We start from the raw sequence: 24,331 nt of genomic DNA on the forward strand, positions 1-24,331 counted from the left end.
TCTGTCCCTGCCTCACCACCACTACTGGCCCTGGAGTATGTATAATTACTGCAGGGCGCAATGCTCTGCACAGCCGATATACAAAAAAAAAAAAAAAAGTGCAACACTGCAAAAAGCAGCCTCCACACTACTGCACACGGTTAGATGTGGCCCTAAGAAGGACCGTTGGGGTTCTTGAAGCCTAAAATACTCCTAACACTCTCCCTATAGCAGCTCCGGAACCAACAGCATTTTCCCTCCTCTATGTCAGAATAAATCTGTGGCGAGCCGCGGGAGTGGCCGATTTTTATACTCAGGTGACACCTGATCTCGCCAGCCACTCACTGCAGGGGGGTGGTATAGGGCTTGAACGTCGCAGGGGGAAGTTGTAATGCCTTCCCTGTCTTTCTATTGGCCAGAAAAGTGCGCTAACGTCTCAGAGATGAAAGTGAAAGTAACTCGAACATCGCGTGGTACTCGTCACGAGTAACGAGCATCTCGAACACGCTAATACTCGAACGAGTATCAAGCTCGGACGAGTACGTTCGCTCATCTCTAGTTATGTCAGGTCTGCAGACAGCAGCCTCTGTTCCTTTCAATAGGGAATCCCCCACAACCACTCTCCTTTTCTTTTCCACAATACTTCTTTTTCTCCTTTCAAGTGGATTCTGAGTGCTTACTAGACTGTTCTTTGTGGGCAAAGTCATATCTTGATATACCTCTTTGTTATTTTCCTGTGTAAGAGCCTGGTACCGGTTCCTGAGCAGTATGGCTGATCCTCCTGCATCTTTGGGTCACATACTTCATTCCTCTGCTTCTGCAGGTACACTAAAAAATTATTTTCTTTCAACTTTCTGAAGAGTTACTTCTGCTCTGTCAAGGAAATCCTCATCTTCCTTAATGAGTTTCATTATAGCTATTCTCTCCTGAAGACTTTTCACCTTTTCCTCCAATAGAGACATAAGCTTGCATTTCTGGAAGGTAAGTTTGACTATTCCTCTGGTAGGTCTGTAAACACATAGCATACATTGCAGCTCTCCTCTTCAATGTTTCACATAGACAGTTGATGTCACCTTCCAAACTTCTAATAGTTAAGAATTAATGATATTTGGCCTATACGGCGTTACTAAGTGTAAACATGATGGCTCACAATCTCGAGATGTCCTCCAAGCAGCTATACCTGGCTAAGCACACTCACAATAGCTCATCCCTCTTCACAGAATGCAGTGGTAATATGCAAACTATCTTCCGGGAGCTCCAATTCCTGATCTGGCGATGTCTAATACAAATTCTAATTTGTATCTGTGGCACTAAGAGTACTGTAATTTTTGTGATGCAATTCCATAATTCCAGGCACGATAATAGCGTAAAGATGAAGTCTAGCATCTCAATGCAATTCTCCTTTATAGCCTTCACGTAAATATTTATTCCTGTCAGTATTATCGTGACATGTGCGGTTTACTTTTATGTAAACATTTATACATTCTTACACATAGTTAAATGATGTTACCTGAATACAGTCTTCCTCGTCACTGCTTAGCTTCAGGTCATCTTCTAACGTTCTATAAATGACAAAATAAAAAAAAAAATCACACTGTTAAATAAAGGCTTAATTTAGATTGTGAACAGAATCATAACAAGTAACCAGTAATTATGTTAGTAACAGTGTCAAACTGTTAGCTTCATTATACAAATAATATAGTACATCAGAGTTAGACCAATTAGTATATTATTACAGAGTCGCGGCACAATCCTTGTTGGTGTTTGACAAATTATAATTACCTGAGGAAATAAATCCAAGACCTAAAGTGGCTTCTGAGCAGGATATTACAGATCAAACAGCATTTAAGTACTGTAGAACGAGAAAGGCTTAATTAATTTTACAAACAGCTTTGTAGTTTCTATTATCTTTATAAGTAAATAGAAACACTTGTCATCCAATAATTAAGTTGAACTCAATGATTAAAGAATATACATAATATTAAACAAGTGAAATGTGAGCTGGTATTTATCAAGAAAAAACCTCCCTCCCACTTCTCCAATCAAAAGTTTAAGCATTAACAAAAATATATGGTCCAGCCACGTTTTGCCTTTCGCATAGGGTGGCTGGATGCCACCACCTCGTCTCTAGTAAGAATAATGCTACTCGATCTCTACAGAAATGTCATCCAATAACTATGCCATTCATCACAATTTAGCTACTCATATGTATTTAAGTCATGCTTATCAGGCAGGTTTATTTATAATTTAAAAAAAGAAACAGAGATAAGCCACTGCCACACATCTTTCACAACACTTGTTGCACATATTGAAAGCTAATATACTCAATTCTTGTAATCCCCAATGTTTGCTGCCAGCATACAATCAAATGGCCCCCATAATAATTAGATTACTAGTGATTTTCCAAATTTGCCCAACAACTATGTATGGTTGAAGTTGATTCCAAATATATACTACTCTCATTAGGTGAATACTTAATATGGATTCTCCCTAGCATACTACCTTAACATTTCACACAGTATTCACTTTGGTTATCCTACCACTGGGCATTTCCCTACTCTCACTGTTCTAGCCAGTACATACAAAGTGCATCATATCCTACGTAAAGACAGTTTGGAATCCTTCCTGTGCCTTTTATACTGCTGAGTGGTAGGGCATTCTTCCTTTATTTTGTCCTTGTGTCCTATAGTAGTTGACAAGATCAGCCATTCAACTGAAGCGGTGTTTATCCCTACAGGATTATACATTGTATGTTAGATGTTTTTAGTACTGTAGTAGCACAGAGTTAGTGGGGCCCCTCCATAATGTTATATGTCTGTCTTGTGCCATTGTCTTGAAAGCGTCTTATGTGTGGTACGCATTTCGATTATGTGTATTGCACCTCTGCAGGATTGAATTGATTAAAGGAGATGTCCCGCGCCGAAACGGGTTTTTTTTTTTTTAAACCCCCCCCCCGTTCGGCGCGAGACAACCCCGATGCAGGGGTTAAAAAAACCACCCGCACAGCGCTTACCTGAATCCCGGCGGTCCGGTGACTTCAATACTTACCGCTGAAGATGGCCGCCGGGATCCTCTATCTTCGTGGACCGCAGCTCTTCTGTGCGGTCCACTGCCGATTCCAGCCTCCTGATTGGCTGGAATCGGCACGTGACGGGGCGGAGCTACACGGAGCTACACGGAGCCCCATAGAGAACAGCAGAAGACCCGGACTGCGCAAGCGCGGCTAATTTGGCCATCGGAGGCCAAAAATTAGTCGGCACCATGGAGACCAGGACGCTAGCAACGGAGCAGGTAAGTAAAAAACTTTTTATAACTTCTGTATGGCTCATAATTAATGCACAATGTACATTACAAAGTGCATTATTATGGCCATACAGAAGTGTATAACCCCACTTGCTGCCTCGGGACATCTCCTTTAATGTCTGAGTTATGTCTGGAAAATGTATCACTTTGTGTGTCATGTGACTATGTCTTATATATGTGCTTGCAAGGGTCTATGCATGTGAGTGACAGTGCAAGGAGTTCTTCAACGCGTGCGGAATGCATTGTGAAAACACGGTCATCGACAATTTAGGGTTTCTGTCTCTACTTTTCGAGTAGAGAAGTTGATATAAAACAGAAAACAAAAATTTCAGTTTTTTGTGCTTTAATTTCAATGGGGTTTAAAAGAAAAAGGAAAGTCTTCCATTCCATCAGGTTTGTGTTTTTGTACGGAAAATAATGCTTCAGACTGCTTTTTTTCCATCTAAAAAAACTGAAACCTGCCAAAATTAAAGTGAATCAATTTTTTCTGTTTAATTACAGTTTCTCTCCTCTAAAATCAGAGCAGAGAAACAGAAACCTTGAACTGAACCCTAAGGCCTCCTTCCCACGAGCGTGACGGGCTCCGCAGCGTAATATTCCGCTGTGAAGCCCGTCACGGCGCCCCCCAGAGCCCCTATACTTACCTGCGGGAGATAGCGTGAAATCGCTTCCCCGCCCACCACCGCCGCGTCACCGCTCGTCACCGCTCGTCACCGCCCACCGCTCCGCGTCACCAGCCGTGTCACGTGACGCGGCCGGACCGCGTCATTTGGCGTCATATGACGCTCGGCGGTGGGCGGGAAAGCGTTTTTTCACGCTATCTCCCGCTGGTTACAGCGGGAGATAGCGTGAACGGACGGCTTCCATTGACTGCAATGGAAGCCGTCAGTGCGTACAGCCCGTCCTCACCCGCAGAAAATAGAGCATGCTGCGGGTGAGGACGGGAGAAATCGCGGTGCGTAATTCCGCGGTGGAATTACGCATCGTGAGCATGGAGCTATTAGGTTCAATAGAACCTAATAGCTGCGTGCAACGCAGCGGATTTTCGCCGCGAATTACGCGGCGGAAATCCGTTCGTGGGAAGGAGGCCTAAGGCCGGTGTGAAAGCAGCCTAACTAGTGTATGATATAAAACAAGTGGGAACAGTTTTTGCTTTATGTGACTATATCCCAAAGGCAAAATAAAGCAGTTCTTACAGTACACGCATTCCACAGAAGAAATAAATGTATGTTTATGGCTCTTTGCATTCCTTATTTGCACAGCCTTAAATAACAAAGAGGCACTATGAAATTCAAATTTTGTTAATTACTCCTTTCTTTACAATCAGCATGACAACACATTAGTCAGATAAGGACTACAAATTGGGGTTGGGAAGCACCTATTAAGGCTCCTGCACACTAGCGAGAGCAATATTGGGCTGAGATTCACGGCCTGATATCGCTCTCGCAAACCTTCTAAAAACCCCTGGATCTGAGGCATTTTCATGTGAAAACAGCCTTACATCACTGTGGGGAATCCATTTATCCCATTGCTTCCAATGGGGCAGCAGCAGCACCGGCCCCATTGGAAGCAATGGGAGAACATTGCAATCTCCTGCCCCTGCTGTGACAGCAGCGCCAGGGGATTCCTTCATCCCCGTGGGAAGTCCCCTCATCACAGAACACCCTACTGCTGCTGTCACAGTAATCAGTGATGAAGGGACTCCCTGCAGGGGATTGCGAAGATCTCCCTATGTCTTCAATGGGGCCGGCACCGTGACAGCCTCACATCCCTGCAGGGTTGAAGAAATCCCCTACTGCAGCTGCTACAGCCGTGGCAGGGGATCACAATCTTCTCTCATTGCTTTCAATGGGGCTGGCGCTGCTGCCGCTGGCCCTATTGGAGACAATGGACGATGTCACAAAAAAATTGGGCATACTGCGATTTTTTTTTCACACAGCATTGCTGGAGTGAAAACTTGGAAATGAGAAACTATTGAAATTCATTGGTTTCATAATCATGCGTTTTCACTCACTCTTGCAGCGCAAGAAAAATGCCCGATTTTCTCACCAGTGTGAAGGCGCCCAAAGGCTGGGTTCACACAGGGCGAATTCCCGTCAGAAATCTTGCGGTTTGGCCGCAGCGAAAACCGTGAGATTTCCGCCGGGAGAACCGCCGCGGCTGCAGCCGCCGCGGCTTTGAAGCGGCCCAGCCGCTTGCTTTTCCGTTGCGGCCGGCGCTCCCATAGAGGAGAGCGGGCCGCGACGAAAATAAACAAAAAAGAAAAGGTAAATAGACATGCTGCTTCTTTGGAAACCGCGGCTGCAGTGGCCGCGGTTTCAACCGGATTTACTGCAGCGGATTAGCCGTCCCGTGTGGACGAGATTTCTGAGAAATCTCGTCCACATGACTGGCTAATCCCGAGATTAGCGGCCACAGGCGGACCTGCTGCGGCAAAACTGCGGCAAATCCGCCCTGTGTGAACCCAGCCTTATAAATAGTTCTTTGGCAGCAGAAGACCTGTACTAGATATGGGATATTAGAAAACACTGTCGGGCTCAATGATATTAGGCAGACCATGCTACTGTATCTCTGAAACACAGACAACATTACTATTTTTGTTTATTTTTTTACCTCTGTCAAAAAACTTCTTTATTTTGCTATCAACAGAGCCATTTGAGGGCTTGTTTTTTTTGCAGGCCAAGTTATGTTTTTCAATGGGATGAAATGGATAGAAAACACTTAAAGGGGTTGTCCCGCGCCAAAACAGTTTTTTTTTTTTTCAACCCCCCCCCCCCCGTTCGGCGCGAGACAACCCCGATGCAGGGGTTAAAAAAGAACACCGGACAACGCTTACCTGAATCCCCGCGCTCCGGTGACTTCTTACTTACCCGGTGAAGATGGCCGCCGGCATCTTCTCCCTCCGTGGACCGCAGGGCTTCTGTGCGGTCCATTGCCGATTCCAGCCTCCTGATTGGCTGGAATCGGCACGTGACGGGGCGGAGCTACACGGAGCCCCATTGAGAAGATAAGAAGGCCCGGACTGCGCAAGCGCGTCTAATTTGGCCATTAGACGGCGAAAATTAGACGGCAACCATGGAGACGAGGACGCCAGCAACGGAACAGGTAAGTGAATAACTTTTGATAACTTCTGTATGGCTCATAATTAATGCACAATGTACATTACAAAGTGCATTAATATGGCCATACAGAAGTGTATAGACCCACTTGCTGCCGCGGGACAACCCCTTTAATTTCACCATTTTTGGGGGTAGGGTCTTGTTTTTGTGACATACAGCGTGCGGCAAAAATGCCATGTTGAAGGGATTGTACAATCTCTGGGCAACCCCTCCCCCATGCAGCAACATATCAAACTGTCTTAGGCCTTAGTCAGACGGGCGTTTTTTCACGCGATTTGCGCATCGCGCATGACCGGCGAAAAAAATGATTTTGGTGCGCACATAAAACGCAGAACGCAGATAGGCGCGATCTGCGAATCGTCGTGTCCTATAATTTTTCGCATATCCGCATAAAAAGCAGACATGTGACCGATACCATAGCGAACCATTGGTTCTATATATGCGCAAATCGCATGCGCGTGCGCAAATCGCGCGAAAAAACGCCCGTCTGACTAAGGCCTTATACTCACTTCTCCCTGCTCCCACTGTATTTCATTAATCGATTGTTAAGCTCTGCTATTAGCTGCAGCCACTGTGACACCCCATAAACAAGGTGGGATTGCAGCTGTCAACAGAGACCGCAGCAGGGGACTGAACAGTGTTACGAAACACAGCGGAAGCTGGGAGAGGGGAGTATAAGACATTTTGTTATGTTAGTACACAAGAAGGAGCAACCCGGACAACCCATTTAGCATTTATTTGTTAGTCAATATGATTATGACAATATCAAATTTCTTTTGAAAACAGTTTTTTTTGTTGTACACTTTTAAAAAATCCTACTACTTTTTTAATTGCTTTCTGGTGCCATTTTCTAACCACATACCTGAAGGTTTGGTTTTTGCAGGACAACCTGCAGTCTGTATTTACACCACTTTGGGGTAGATATGACTTTTTGAATGAATGAATGATGTGTGAGAGCTGCCTTTGATTGGCTGAGCACCTCAGCCAATCACATTCAGCTCTTTCAGCAGGCGTGGATTTAAAATCAGACAGTGGATTGGAAAGGGTTAACACCATACCAAACATTTTTTTCATTTAAACTATTTACTTGCACTCAGGATATCATAGATCTCTATGATGTTCTGAGTTCAGATCAGTAGACCCGTGATTGGGCTGGGACATTCGTCTGTATTACAGATGCATAAATGCGCCTTGTATATGCTTGTATGAAACTGGTCTAAGCCTTGTATTGGTTTTGCATCTTTTTTTAAGCCTAATACAAAAGTGAATACACAAGAGAGTAGATGTCTTAGTCCTTACTTTATACTTTTACTTCTTTCTGGATGCACTCCAGGCTTTGGCTCACAGAATTGCATCAAAAACTTTCAAAAAAAACTACATGTGTGATTCCAGCCCTCAAAATACTAACGACCACCTGTCTGTGAAAGACAGAGTGACTTGTGAGTTTCATGTGATCACAATCATGTGATCAGTCTACGGGGTTTTGAGCTCCGCTCCTGATCACATAACGGTGACGTCATCACAGGTCCTAAAACATGCAGAGCCTGACAGCAGCAGTGTGCTTACAAGACCTGTGATGATGCCATTGTCCTGTGATCAGGTACGGAGTTCAGAGCCCTGGTGACCGATCACATGATGACATCATCACAGGTCCTATAAGCACACAGCTGCTGTCCAGCTCTGTTGGTTTAGGACCTGTGACCAACTCCAATCCCTTTTACTATATTAGTAAGTAGCGCACCACAAACAGTGGTACTAGTAGTTCTTATACAGCAAGAGGAAATGCTCTTCAATAGAAGCAATAATCTATGCAGTAAATGCAGTATTTCCCAACTCCAGTCCTCATGGAGCCCCACAGGTCATGTTTTCAGGATTTCCTCAGTGTTTCACAGGTGATGTAATTATTGTCAGTACCTCAGACTTCACCACAGGTGTTCTTACTATAGGAAATATTGAAAACATGGCCTGTTGGGGCTCCATGAGGACTGGAGCTGCGAAACACTGCTCTAGCGGAGAGTACTTCTGTACACCGGAGTCTGATGCAGTAAGCCATAACTTTTACAGATTCTGAAAGGAAACATCTTTGTATTCCTTCATATGTAATCGGAGTCATACTGTATATAGCTTCACTATGGGTTTCATGCACCTCAATGGCAGTCCCATTACAACTTGTAATAAAATGCATGCAAAAGACATTGAGGATCTGCATAATTTTCTCTGCTAATTTTATAGGAAAAGTTGTCATCTTTCATAGTAATCAATTATATACACCAGTGTTCCCCAAATGCCAGTCCTCACGATCCCCCAACAGATCAGGTTTTCAGGATTTCCATAATATTGCATCAGTGATGTAATTATTTTCAGTGCTTCAGACATTGTCACAACTGTTCTCTTCACAGAATATCATCAAATCATGAGCTGTTGGGGAGCTGCAAGGACTGCTGTTTGGTAAACACTGATATACACTTGCAATAAGCTCTGCAGGTACGCACACCTAAGATAATATCATTCACATTTAAAGATATTCGCAAATCTGAGCATGATATTAGTAATAGAGCCAGCATGGGTTTGTAACAAACAAGTCATGCCAGACTAATCTAATTTCTTTCTATGACAGAATCACTGACTGGGTGGATCAGGGAAATGCAGTGGATATAGTATATCTTGACCTAAGTAAAGTATTTGACAAAGTACCTCATACTATACTTATTGAAAGAAGGATCAAATATGATTTGGGATTGACAAAGCAACTGTTAGGTGGATTCACAACTGGCTGTGTGATCGTACTCAAAGAGTGGTCATAAATGGCTGCACATCCAAGTGGAAGAATGTATAAAGTGGGGTACTACGAGGCTCTGTCCTAGGCCCTGTGTTGTTCAACATTTTTATAAATGATCTGGAGGAGGGAATTGAAGGGGAAACTGATCAAATTTGCCAACAACACAAAGCTAGGAGGGATAGCTAACACTAGGGAAGAAAGAGAGAGTATTCATGAAGATCTAGCAAAGCTTCAACAGTTGGCGGTGCCTTACAGAATGGTATTTGCCAAGGAGAAATGCAAAGTTCTTCATCTGGGCAAGAAAAATGAAAAAAGCACAAACAGAATGGGACGAATTGGGCTAAGCAGCAGCACATATGAAAAAGACTTGGGTATACTAATAGATCATAGACTTGAACATGAGTGAACAATGTGATGCAGCAGTCAAAAAGGCAAACACAATTCTGGGATTTAGTAAAAAAAAGTATAGAGTCTAGATCACGTGAGGCAATTATCCCCTTCTACTTTTCCTTAGTCAGACCTCATCTGGAATATTGTGTCCAGTTCTGGGCACCCGACTTAAAAAAATACATCGACAAACTGGAGCAAGTTCAGAGAAGAGTTACCAAGATGGTGAGCAGTCTGCAAATTATGTCCTATGAGGAACGGTTGAAGGATCTGGGAATGCTTATCTTGAAAAAAAGAAGGCTGAGAGGAGATTTAATAGTTGTCTACAAATATCTGAAGGGCTGTCACAGTGCAGAGGAATCAGCCCTATTCTCATTTGCACAAGGAAAGACTAGAAACAACGGAATGAAACTGAAAGGGAGGAGACACAGATTAGATATTAGAAAAAACTTTCTGACAGTGAGGGTGATCAATGAGTGGAACAGGTTACCACGGGAGGTGGTGAGTTCTCCTTCAATGGAAGTCTTCAAATAGAGGCTGGACAGACATCTGTCTGGGATGATTTAGTAAATCCTGCACTGAGCAGGGGGTTGGACCAAATGATCCTGGAGGTCCCTTCCAACTCTACCATTCTATTAATCTAATAGGACTTTGGTCATCAGGCATTTTTTTGTTGGCGTAAAAATGTATGAATGCAGGAGACTTGATTTTCTAAATGCATATACAGTATGCTATTACACCACATTAATTTAATGTATTTATATTCTTTCCATTACATCTAGATAATTAATCAAAAAAGTTATTTTTTAAATCTAATTCATCACTAGATTATGCCACATTTCTGGGGTATTGCTGAGGTTTTAAAAATCCCACTAGTGTTTTACACTGTTTATTTATTACTGTTCAATCTTTATATGTATTAAGGGTACCTTTTAGAATATATCTACAAATCAGCATTATGACTTCTTTTTGTCAACTGAAAGATTAAATACATTCATCTTGTAGTTGTCCTAGGCACCTAAAAATGAGCGTGCAAAGACTACAGGAGTGATAACAAATGTCCATCTAGTTCAGCCTGTTTCCACAGCCTCTTGTTGATCCAGAGAAAGGCAAAAAAACCAATGAGGCAGAAGCCTAATTATCCTACTTTGGGGGTAAAAATTAATTCCCGGCTCCATAATGGCAGTCAGAATAATCCCTGGATCAACATTTGAAAGTTCCTACCTGACTCCAAGATCTGAATCAACAATCCCTCTGGTTATTTAATGTCTATATTCTGCAATGTTGTAGCGCTCCAAAAAGACGTCTAGTCCCCTCCTAAACTCCTCCATTGATTTTGCTATCACCATGTCCTCAGGCAAAGAGTTCCATTGTCTCACTGCTCTTACAGTAAAGAACCCCCTTCTGTGTTGGTGATGAAACCTGCTTTCTTCTAGATGTAGAGGATGCCCTCTTGTTACCGTCGCCGTCCTGTATATAAACAGATCATGGGAGAGAACCTTGTATTGTCCCCTAATGTATTTATACATAGTTATTTGATCACCCCTTAACTGGCTTTTTTCAGGGTAAATAATCCTAATTTTGATAGCCTCTCTGGGTATTCTAGTCCTCCCATTCCGTTTATTAAAGGAGATGTCCCGAGGCAGCAAGTGGGTCTATACACTTCTGTATGGCCATAATAATGCACTTTGTAATGTACATTGTGCATTAATTATGAGCCATACAGAAGTTATAAAAAGTTTTATACTTACCTGCTCCGTTGCTGGCGTCCTCGTCTCCATGGTGCCGACTAATTTTCGCCCTCCGATGGCCAAATTAGCCGCGCTTGCGCAGTCCGGGTCTTCTCCTCTTCTCTATGGGGCTCCGTGTAGCTCCGTGTAGCTCCGCCCCGTCACGTGCCGATTCCAGCCAATCAGGAGGCTGGAATCGGCAATGGACCGCACAGCAGCCCTGCGGTCCATGAAGACAGAGGATCCCGGCGGCCATCTTCAGCAGGTGAGTATGAAGACGCCGGACCGCCGGGATTCAGGTAAGCGCTGTGCGGGTGGTTTTTTTAACCCCTGCATCGGGGTTGTCTCGCGCCGAACGGGGGGGGGGTTTAAAAAAAAAAAAACCCGTTTCGGCGCGGGACATCTCCTTTAATTTAGTTGCCCGTCTTTGTATCCCCTCAAGCGCTTTCCTGAGCATCAGTATCCAGAACTGTACACAGTATTCCATGTGAGGCCTGACAAGTGCCTTATATAGTGGAAGAATAATGTTCTCGGCCCTATACCTCTTTTAATGCACCCAAGACTTTATTTGCCTTTGCAGCAGCTAACTGTCATTGACTGCTCCAGTTAAGTCTACAGTCAACTAGTACCCCCAGGTCTTTTTCCATCTCACTTCGCCCTAGCAGTACCCCATTTAGTGTATATTGGTGACATCCATTTCTCCTGCCCATGTGCATAAACGTACATTTTATCAATGTTGAACTTTCTTTGCCATTTTTTTCCCAATCCCCCAGATTATCTTGATCCATTTGCAGCCGTACATTGTCCTCTGTTGTATTAATTATCTTGTATAATTTCGTATTGTCCGCAAATATTGATTTTTTTACTGTGCAGTCCTTCTGTCAGGTCATTGATGAATATATTGAACAGAATGGGGCACAATAGTGATCCCTGTGGCACCCCACTAGCAACGGTGGCCCAATCAGAGTGCAAACCATTTATTGCTACCCTATGCTTTCTATCTCCAAGCCAGTTCTTTACCCCCCTACACGCGTTTATGCTCAGACTGAGGTTGCTCATTTTATATATTAACCTATTATGCGGCACGGTGTCAGAACTTTAGAAAAATCTAGATATACGAGATTAATAGACTCTCCCAGGTCCAGCCTAGAACTTACTTCGTTGTAGAAGCTGATCAAGTTGCTTTGACATGATTGACCCCTCCTGAACCCATGCTGATGATGAGTTAGACCGTTGTTTTCCTTGAGGTATTCCAGGATGGTATCTCTTAGAAACCCCTTAAATATTTTTCCAATTATTGAAGCAAGACTTAACTGCCTGTAGTTACCAGGCTCTCTTTTTGACACCTTTTTGTATAAAGGAACCACATTGGCAATGCGCCAATCCAGTGGTGCAATTCTGGCTTCAATAGAGTCCTTAAATATAAGAAGTAGTGGCCTGTCCATAATGTCACTTAGTTCCACCAGACCCCTCGGGTGTATTCCATCTGGGCTCGTCGTTTTGTCGATTTTAATCTTTTTTATCCAGCTCTGCACTTCGTCTTGCATTAGGCAGGTGATATTAATTGGGGGGTTCATTTCATCCACCTGCATCTCATGTGACATTTCTTTTTCTCTTGTAAATATACTTGAGAAAAAACTATTTAATAGATTCACCTTCTCCATCATTTGCTATCATTTCTCCTGCATTATTTGTTAACCCCTTAATGACGCGGCTCCTTTTTTCTTTTTCCATTTTGGCTTTTTTCTCCCCCCCTCAAAAAAATTATAACTCCTTTATTTATCTATCGACGTCGCTGTATGAGGGCTTGTTTTTTGCATGACGACTTGTATTTTTAAATGATGCCATTTACTGTACCATATAATGTACTGAAAAACCTTAAAAAAATTCTAAGTGGAGTAAAATGAAAAAAACAACAACATTCCATCATCTTTCAGTGCGTCTTGTTTCTACGGCGCACAAACTGCAACAAAAGTGACATGATAACTTTATTCTATGGGCCGGTACAATTACTAGGATACCAAACTTGTAAAGGTTTTTTTACTATACTACTATGTTTATTTCAAAGACATTTAATTTTTTTAAATTATTTTCTGTGGTCATTTTGTGCGTGCTATAACTTTTTTAGTTTTCCGTCGACGTAATTGAGGGAGGGCTCATTTTTTGCGGGATGTCCTGAAGTTTCCGATAGTACCCATTTGGATTACATACGACTTTTTGATCACTTTTTATTGCCTTTTTTCTGGGAGACAGGGTAACTAAAAAAGTGCATTTCTGGTGTTCTTTTTTTTTTTTTTGGATGACGTTCACAGTGCGAGAAAAATAATGTGCTACTTTGATACGGACGCGGCGATACCAAATACATATTTTTATTTTATGATTTAGATTTTTTAATAATAGATATGGCAAAAGGGGGGTGATTTAAACTTTTATAACTTTTTAAATTTTTTTTACAATTAATAAAACTTTATAGATTTTTTTTAAACTTTACTTTAAAGTCCCCCTCGGGGACTACAATATGCAATGCTTTGATCACTCCTGCCATTTAACAGACAGTCTATCAAGCCACCCAACGGGGGTGGCTTCAGAGGCAGTCTGCTAAGGCAGCCCTGAGGCCTTTCAGAAAGCCCCCGGCTGCCATGACACCAGCACAGCTCCCCCGATCTCACCGTGGGGGATTTAAATGACGCTGTCAGAATTGACAGCAGCATTTAAAGGGTTAATAGCTGCGATCAGCCAATAGCGGCTATTGCCCGCGGGTGTCAGCTGTAATAGACAGCTGACGCCCATGCTGAATGAAGAGAGATCGCCCTGCGACCTCTCTTCATACATACCCTGACGCTCCATGACGTACCCTTACGTCCTAAAGCGGGAAGGGGTTAAAGGGCCAGTGCTTTCAGTGCAAATCCTTTTACTGTTTATGTAACTGAAAAATAGTTTAGGGTTATTTTTGCTCTTTTTGGCTGCCCTAGAGTGATAAATGCTTTGGTGAACCATAAGGCTGCATAGAAAAACAGAGGCAGAAGACTGGTGGCAGAAAAAAAAGCCACATGGTCCATTTCATCTGCCCTTAGATTTAGAGTATACTACATCCCTAAATTTACTTTATGTGACAGCAATATAAATAGCATGTGGGTTTTCCTAGCCTGCAATTTCATGAAATTTTCAGGCTGTGTGATCATGTTGACCAGAGATGTATTTTTTATATTGATATTCTAGAGATGTAAAGCATGTCACAAAACAACAGCCTAATCTACGGATTAAGACTGTACATACAATATAGCATTCTTTAGTAAACCGAACTGTATACAATTCACTAATGCTACAGTTCAGTTGACAGCTCTTGCTCAGTTTCTGTAGGTTAGAAGCACCTATGAAGCACAATTTTTCATCTTCTAACCCTAAACCCTGGAATGTCTCTATGAAGAACTTACACATTTTGACTGTAGTCAACTGTTCATGTAATTATTTTAAGCAATACAAAAGCTAATATACAGAGTAAAATAAAAATAGAATACATGCAGTTGTCAAATTATTTTTCCCATCCTGAATGCTGCAACTCCCAGTGATCACAATAACATAGAGGCCACAACTCATAAAACATAGAAAATCCATGTCAGAAGAGACCACTTGGTCCATCTAGTCTACCCTTATTTCTCTCTTAGGATAAACCTATGCTTATCCTAGGAATACTTGAATTTATTTACCCGTGATTTTTCATTTACATCAGCAGGAATTTGATCCAAGTGTATCCCTAGTTGGGGATGGGGTATAAATAATAATCCTCCCCAACAGGCCCTAGCACTAATCCATATGAGACACGGAGACCTGGCACCTTCGCTGGGTGGAAGAATGGGCGTATAAGTGAGTTTTTTGTCAGTCCCTCCACTTAGGACAGTGCCTATGAAATAACAAGGATCTCTTCCTGAGAATTACCTATGCATTACCATGAACAGGCATACCAATTCTATATTCAAATTATACAACATCAATAATTTTAATGAGATAACAATAAAGATCATCAAAGCAACTTTATAAAGTCATAATTGGGGATGGCACAGATATACATTACATTGAATATGAGTAGACACAGTAGACTATATTTAGGCCGGAAGTCCCAATTAACTGTACATATACCGGGTATCTATAAAAAAAGCCCTCACTCACTCACTCACTGACTCGCCACTAATTCTCCAACTTGTCAATGTCGTAGAGATTTGAAATTTGGTACGACCATTATTTAGGTCCTAAAGAGGAAAAGTAAATAGGTCACAACTTGATTATTCAATTTTAAGTGCCAAAGTAAGTGACCCCCTATGTAATGTAACTAATATCACACATCTGTACTGCACAAAAGTGAAATTTGCCACAAACATTATTTATGTCCTAAATAGGTAAAGTAAAGGGGTCACAACTTCAGTATTCAATTATAAGGCCTTAGTCACACGGGTGGTTTTTCCCGCGATTTGCGGATCGCATGACGGATGCGCATCCGCAAATCGCGTGACCGGGGCCGAAAAATCGCCCGAAAATACTGCTCCTAGCCGCGTTTCAATAGAAACGGGCCGGAGCTGTCCAGCGCATTGAATTCAATGGAGCCGGCAATACAGCCGGCTCCATTGAAAGCAATGCGCTGCGGGCGAGCGCGGGATGAATTTTCGGGAAGGGCTTAAATATATAAGCCCTTCCCTGCAATTCATCCAGAAATGTGTAAAAACAAAAAAAATATATATACTCACCTGGTCCCGGCAGACGGAGTCCAGCCGCGGCCGGCGGCAGTTCTCCTGAACTGCTCTCTGTAGTATTCAGCAGCCGGGGATTTAAAATCCCCGCCTGCTGAATGAGCTGTCTCTGATTGGTCACAGCCTGACCAATCAGAGGCAGCTCTCACTTACACCCATTCATGAATTCATGAATGGGTGAGTGAGTGCTGCCTCTGATTGGCTCAGCGCATAAAAAGCGCTCATGTGTCCGATACCATTTTGCAAAGCAATGGTTTTATAAAATCGCCGGACGCATGCGCATGCGCAAATCGCGCGAAAAAACGCCTGTCTGACTGAGCCCTCAGCGTGAAAAACTGTGCTAAAATCTGTGATACATGAGTTGTTTTCTCAGAGACCATAAAACCTAGGGAAATGATTTGTATACTGAAGAGAATCTACCTCACCTCTATTTGTATATACTAAAGAGAATCTACCTCACCTCTGTGTGTATATACCGAGGAGAATCCACGTTACCTCTTGGTGTATATACTGTGGAGAATCTACCTGACCTCTATCTGTATATATTGTGGAGAATCCAACTGACCTCTATGTGTATATACTGAGGAGAATCTACCTCACCTCTATGTGTATATACTGAGGAGAATCTAACTGACCTCTGTGTGTGTGTATATATACATATATGTATGTGTATATATATATATATGTATGGTGTGTGTGTGGGTGTGTGTGTGCAGGGATTTCCATGCACAATACCTCAGGAGTCAGAAGTAAAATGGGTCTTGATGCAGGGGCCCTTGTAGCTGGTGGAAAATGCAGGATTCCTCAGAAATAAAAAGATGATCCACTGCTGGTCAGGAGATGAGTGAAGATGATGGTGACTAGGAGCTTCTTCAGCCGACATATATCAATCAGGAAGGCAGATGATGATGACAAGCCTAACTACACTACACTACACTAGATCTTTAACTCTATCTAGGTCTACCAATGTGACCCAACCATAACACTGCTTATGGATCACCTAATCCTAATACTGGATACCAGTCCCTGTCTAAAATACTAGCTAATACTCTGATCACACTGTGGGTATATATAACCATAAATGATCGACCAAAACTGCTTAAGACTTAGTAGTTACCTATGAATCATATTAGTGACCAACATGCTAAACATTAAATAAGTAATCAGCATCAGTAGATGTAGCAGAGTGAATAGAAAGTAATGTGTCTATTGCTCTACTATAGTTTACATGCAGCACCAAATATATATATGATTATTATCTGTTCAGTCGCATCCGACCATCGGACGCTCTATGGATCAATACTCTCCACTAGAGATGAGCGAGCACCCAAACGCTCGGGTCCTCGTTATTCGAGTCGAGCTTTTCATAAAATTTGAGAGCTCTACTCGAGTAACGAACCCCATTGACTACAATGGGAGACTCAAACATTTTTGTATGCGGGCCGCCGGGTCCCGATCTTTTTTTTTTGGTTTGTGTGTTCTCTCTCTCTCCCTGCCAGCCCAAAAAATTGCCATTGACACGTGCACTGCGTCGCTGCGGGGAGGGGCCAAAACAGGCACGTCACAGCGGGGAAGAGCCAAAAACTGGGGCGGGGTCGAACACAGCGTTATGCTCGTTTGCGTAATGAGCACCATCGAGTATGCTAATACTCGAACGAGCATCAAGCTTGGCAGAGTACGTTCGCTCAACTCTACTCTCCACGCATTATCGTCCTTCACTGCTTCTTTCAGTTTGGCGATTAACATGTTCGTGGTGGCCTTCATTGTATCTAGCCATCTTGTTGTTTGTTGTCCTGATCTTCTCTTTCCACTGACTTTGCTAAACATCAATACTGTTTCCAGTGAGTTAGCGTGCATCACGTGTCCTAAAAAAGAGAGTCGCTGTTTGATGATTTTGCTGCCTAGTGATATTTTCAGTTTGACGCAATCTAACACTACCTTGTTCATTGCCATGACAGTCCAATGTATCCATATACACAAAAATGAATGGCAGGAGCTTGGATGATTGAGGCCTCATGTCCACGGGGAAAATCAGATCCGCTGCAGATTCTACATGTAGAATCTGCAGCGGGTCCCTCCTGCCCCGCGGACATGAGCACCGAAAATAGAAATTTAAAAGCATTTACCTATCCGTAGCGGGCGGAGAAGGTCAGCTGTTCCTCACGGCCGGATCTTCATTTTCGGCCGGCGGATGAATTCCTGACGCCGGCGGCACGTCGCCGGCACGTCGTCGACGTGCCGCGCGCATGCGCCGGGCACATCCGCCGAGCCGAAGCAAGGGAGATGCGGCCGTGAGGAAGAGCAGAGCTTCGCGGTCCGCTGCGGGTGAGTAAATGCTTTTAATTCCTATTTTAGGTCTCCCGCGGATCCGGACGGCTTCCATAGGCTTCAATAGAAGCCCGCGGGAGCCGTCCCCGCGGGAGACCCGCATGAAAATGGAGCATGGTCCAGATTTTTTCATGCTCCATTTTTTTTAAAATCACTTTTATTGACGATCCGCGGGTATTTATCTACCCGCGGGTGGTCAATGCATCCCTATGGGGTGCGGATCCGCGCGCGGGAGATCCGCTGCGGATTTTAAATCACATTTTGCCCGTGGACATGAGCCCTAAGGCTTCATGTCCACGGGGAAAATCAGGCCCGCTACGGATTCTCCATGGAGAATGTCAGCAGCCTGTTGACAAAGGCTACTATAGCCGAAACGCGTTCAGCGCGAACCTGTGAGCTGTATGCTTTTTTTATTCAATAAAGAATGAAATTTTTTTAATGGTAGCAGCTCCTCTCCACTCCTATTTTTGTTTATATGGAATTTAGCCGTTTGCCGTCGGCTGCTTGAGGACGGAGCTCCTGTTGAATTTCAGATCCCCCTGCAACACTGAAAGATACTGCTGGTGAGGTGCGCCCATATTTCTTTTTTGGCTTATTCACTTGAAAGGGCAGCTTCCCCTTACATCTCCATGAGCTGCAGGCTCCCTGTGCTGTAGACCAACCCTTCCCCCCATCCTCCTTTTTATATCAATCTCTCATCTCAATCTCAGTGGTTTTCTTACCAAGGTCTAGGGTTTCAGGGTTGAACCATCTCATCTGCACCAGGGGCTGTTGGACATGTCTATTATAGCGCATTTCTAAACCTGAATAATAGTGGTTACCCTACACAAGCATTTACAACTCTTTCAGTATATATGTTTAGCTTCCTTATAAAAACACTTCCCTCCTGAACCTTATTCATACCTTTAACACATTGAAAGATTTCAATCATGTTCCCTCTTCCCTTCTTCCTTCGTGCCTAAAAGGTTTTGTCCTTGAGACCATCCACCATTTTTGTAGCCTGTCTTTGGCAAGTTCTCTGTGCAACAATGCTTCCGTCTCGGTGCTGCTGTGCAGAGAACTGCATCTGGGCCCCATTTAAGTAAATCGGACTGTGTTGCAGTACCAGTGCAGGACATGGATGAAAGTGGTCCTGTGTAGGGGAAAAAATCAAGAAAAACCCACTGTGCTCTACAGAGCATCACCATACTTATAGTCCATCAGTCAGTGGGGTCCCAAAGTTCTATACAGATCAAGAAGTGACAGACTATTATTAGACTCTGTGATCGGGATTTTTTCTTAAATATAGCCAGCAACTGAAAATTTAAAAAAATCATCAAAAAACGTCTTAGAAAAAATGTAACAAAAATGTTATTTTTAAAATAGATCATTTACTGATGACACATTCCTTTTATGACATTGATAAGGTGGTAAGGTAGTTTGATAGTTATAAATGTATATAATATGTATATGCCTTAGTGCATTCATACCTTATTTGTTCCTATGAGGCAGAGCTGAAGAAAAACTGCAGCAAATCTGCAGTTGAAAAAAAACCACATGCAATTAATTAGCATACGAATTCCTTCACATACCACCTTTCCTATATCTCCATGTCTTACCCCCCTCCACCCGCCACCTCTTTTCCCTTACAGATCCTTTTACCATAATATAAAAGCCTTCAAGTGGTACAAATAAGTTTCTAGATTCTGGTTCATAGTTGATATCTAGCACTCAAGTGGCACACTGCATTAACCTGGCAACTATTTTCTTTTGTGGGAAGGAACATAAGTCTCTTTACTATTCAACAACGCATTGCATGTTTAAAATATTTATGTTACGGTACAGAAATTGTATTCTAATGAAACAAATATGTCAACTTTCTGTTATTCTCTGTTTATTATAAAACCCAATAAAAATTATTGAAAAGGAAAAAAAACCACATCAAGTGGAGGGCTATTTGTTGTAAATTTTTATGTGGATTTGCTGCAAATTTCATCCTTTGCATAGCACAGCAAAGGATATCTGCGATGATAATATACAACAAACAACTGACATGCTGCCAAATTAAAATCCGCACCACAGGTCAATTCCACTACATATTCTGCTCATGTTTTCTCTTCAATATGTTGATGAGACATAAGCTCCATTTTTCTAATCTGACTCTGATTGGCTGAGCGCTGTGACCAATCAGAGGCAGCACTCAGCCATTGAATGACAGTCTAGCACTGCCTGTGATTGGTCCCTGCGCTCAGCCAATCAAAGGCAGCGCTCAGCCTATTTTTTATGTGATATTTATTTTTGCATAAAATCATGAAATTTTTTTTTACCACATTAGCATAGTAACATAGTATGTGAGGCTGAAAAAAGATATATGTCCCCCAGTTCAGCCTATCACCTTCCAATGTTGATCTAGATGAAGGCTAAAAAAACCAAAGCGTTAGAAGTCAATTTTTCCCATTTGAGTGGAAAGAATTCCTTTCTGACTCCAATCTGGCAATCAGAATAATCCCTGGATCAACAACAATTCTAAAGTTATTAATGATTACAACATATATTATTGTAACAATCAAGAAAGTGGCCCCTAAAAGACCCCTCTTGTACTCTTTTAGTGAGTTCATCATCACCAAGTCCTCAGGCAGAGAGTTCTATGGTCTAACTGCTTTTACAGTAAAGAACCCCCTCTATGTCGGTGTAGAAACCTTCTTTCATAAGAGTCACAGTCCTGGTTATAAATAGATCATGGCAGAGATCTCTGTATTGACACCTGATATATTTATTCATCCCACAAGGGGGCTTGAAGATACAATCGTTTAATTGCTTCTAATTATATACTGCACTACTTATGACCTCAAATTATCACTTTCTTGGCTGACAGTAAGGCCTGTTACTGTTAGTGGGGAAACTGGCTGCCCTAGGAGACCATTGTTTGGCTTCTGGCTGCTGTGGCAACTATTGGCACCCTGTGATCCACTTGTAGGGGTGCAAACTGGGTTGAAGGATGAAGCCCTCTCTCTTTTAAAAACCAATAACCAGAAGCTTCTGCAGGACTGCAGTTATCAGTTAAGCCACAATCCCACTCCAATTACTGGGTGCTCATGTTTTGTGCCCCCTCAAACCAGTGCCATCCATGTTCAGCAGGATGCAGGAACTACTGCCCCACTACGCCATACATGTACAGCATGTGTCAGCAAGCAGTTAAAACCCATCCACTATGCTGTTCCTGTAAATGCTACAAATTTTCTAGAAAATCTTCAGCATTTACGCTTTGTGTGAAAATATAGCATTTATGCATTCCTGCAAGCATAGAAACATGCAGCCCTAGTTTATTCTTAAGTTCTGAAATTGCTAAAAGCGAACTAAAAAAGAAGACTCTATAATATAAAAATAGAGATTTCAATTGGTTGGGAGGAGGTCCAAATAATAATAAGACTTGGTATGATTCCCAGCAAAACATATGGAATATGGAATGATCACATTAAGTAACTGAGCAGATGGAGAAAGAAAATAAGCTTTGAGGCGTAAATGTATTCATATGTGATTTGAAGAAATAAGATCGGTCATGCTAAATAAAATCCTTCGTGTACGTTTTTTTGCAATGTAAATAACCCTCAAGTCAGGAAAAAATTGATCAGAAGGAAGGCAAAAAAATCTTTGAGAACACTGTGTCTATTTAGGATATTTTAGAAATCTTTTTGGCTCAGAAAGACTGAATCAGCCCTTTGAGTAAATTCTTGCCTGATTCATAGAGTGGTTTATCCAAGACAGTGTTAAAGTAAACTGATCCATATACAAGACATCATTTGTCTACTGTCAGCCAGGTAGTGAAGCATGAAAGTGTCAGCTCACGTCACTTCTCCTCTGCTAACTTTATTCATAACTAAACTTTTTTTTTTCAAAAATAAATATTAAAATGTACGTATTATTAGACTTTTTTTGCATGAATAGATGAATCTTTGTGATATGTAATTATGGTGATATAATTATTGCCAGTGTCTCGGACATTGCCACAGGTTTTCTTACTATAGGATATTCTGAAAACATGAAGGATGGGATTTAGGTAACACTATGCAGCGACCGAGACGGACACTCAGGACGCAAGGCCCACGCTGAGGAGCTGGGAGGATAACGTTGTAACTGGTCATGGTGGAGCTTACCAGGCTCCTCCCCAGAGGGACACACGTGACCTTGGCCCGAGTATCACTGGGCCTCTTCCGGACACCCCTAGGATAGGGATGGTCTATATACATGTGGTGGAATTTCAGGTTGTCACGTGACGCCACCGTTCCTCACTCACCGGAATGAACCTTGGCGAAAAATAAAGAGAGTCGACACACGATGTAGTATTTAAGTACCTCAGTCCCTGGGAACTGGTCAGGGCCTGGCAAAACTTTACTTGAAACTTTAACACTGGACAGATAAAACACACTAGTGCAGGCAAGACAGAAGAAGGGAGGCCAGGGATAATGCTGGTCCTACAGTCCTGGTTATCTGTATGGTACCGCTCCTGGGAAGGGGACACTTTCTCAAAGAGGAAACTCAGGATGATATCAGCCCTACAGTCCTCGTTATCTGTATGATACCGCTCCTGGAAGGGGAAAGGGCAACCTCTCCGCTGACACTCACTTTTTGAAGTACCTATGTACGGTGGTCTCCACTTTAGGCCTCATGTCCACAGGATAAAACTCTGCAGCGTTTTTCTCGCACGCGGATCCGCGCCCCATAGAGATGCATTGGACACCCGCAGGTAGTTAAATACCTGCGGATGTCATCATTCCCTTCAGGCGCGGATCCGCGTGCGGGAAAAAAAAGGCGATATGCTCCATTTTCGTGTGGGTCTCCCGCAGGCTTCTATTGAAGCCTATGGAAGCCGTCTGGATCCGCGGAACACCCGTACATCAATTAAAACTTACCTGTCCGGACGCTGCGGATCTTCCCTCCGTCGCGGCCAGATTTTCTTTCTTTGGCCCAGCAGATGTGCCCGGCGCATGCGCGCGGCACGCTGCCGGTGTGTCGAGCACATCCGCCAGGCCGAAGAAAAAAGATCCGGCTGCGATGGAGGGAAGATCCGCAGTGTCCAGACAGGTGAGTTTAATTTTATTTTCAGCCTCATGTCCCTGGGAAAGGAGGGACCCGCTGCGGGATTCTGCATGGAGAATCCGCCGCGGGCCTGATTTTTCCTGTGGACATGAGGCCTTATTCACTCCTCTCTCTCACTGTCCCTAATGCTTCCTGGAACTGGGGTCCTCAGGAAACTGCTCTTCCTCTTCCATCAATCTTCACCACATGAGCGTTGAAGGTACCCCCATGTGGCCGGCACGCCACTCCTCTCTACGTTGAAGATGATGAACTGTGTGATGGATTCCTCTTACCACACCCAAATCACTCATACTTATAGTCTCTAGCATACCACGTGACAGGACATAAATTGATACTTTTGCAGTCATATCATAGCCACATGCTGGCATTAACCCTTCACTTGCTGCAGCTGTGCAATACACATAACAGGAGCAAGACATTTTGCACAGTGTATCTACACAAAAGACCTGACGTATGACATTTATAGAGAGGTCAGGAATAGGTGTTTTGGGCCACTACAACCACTCTAGATAAACATTTTTTCCTATGCAACAGGGGATGCAGAGAGCTGTGTATACAGAGAAAAAAGGCATGGCTAGCTCGCCTAACTGACTTTTCTCTGCTGATTTGCATATGGAGCAGGATAACTTTGAAATGTAATTGCAGATAGTGTTGCCACCTTTTTCACCAAAGAAATAATGCCCAAAGTAAAAAGGGGCATAGTCTGGGGTCGTAGCTTAAAATAATATGTGATTTTATCTCCACTACTTCACCTGAAAATGTCTGAATAAATTGACAACTGGCTGTTACCATTCTTATATTATGGAATTATGCTCTAAAACCTGTAATGAAGTGCCAGCCACCAATGCCTCCTGTAGTGTGCTGCCAACTGGGGGTCGCCTGCAATGA

General features: G+C 42.9%; 1 protein-coding gene across 1 annotated transcript in view; it reads right to left on the reverse strand.

The window, feature by feature from the left end:
- The window catches only part of AFF3 (ALF transcription elongation factor 3), a 335,141-nt gene that overhangs the window by 107,468 nt on the left and 203,342 nt on the right, over positions 1–24,331 (reverse strand). Inside the window, exon 6 of the mRNA XM_066577159.1 lies at positions 1,490–1,541. Coding sequence (XP_066433256.1) covers positions 1,490–1,541 — 52 coding nt within the window. The remainder of the gene's footprint in view (positions 1–1,489; positions 1,542–24,331) is intronic.

The sequence above is a fragment of the Eleutherodactylus coqui genome, chromosome 1 (assembly GCF_035609145.1).
Source record: "Eleutherodactylus coqui strain aEleCoq1 chromosome 1, aEleCoq1.hap1, whole genome shotgun sequence".
Lineage (NCBI taxonomy): Eukaryota > Metazoa > Chordata > Amphibia > Anura > Eleutherodactylidae > Eleutherodactylus > Eleutherodactylus coqui.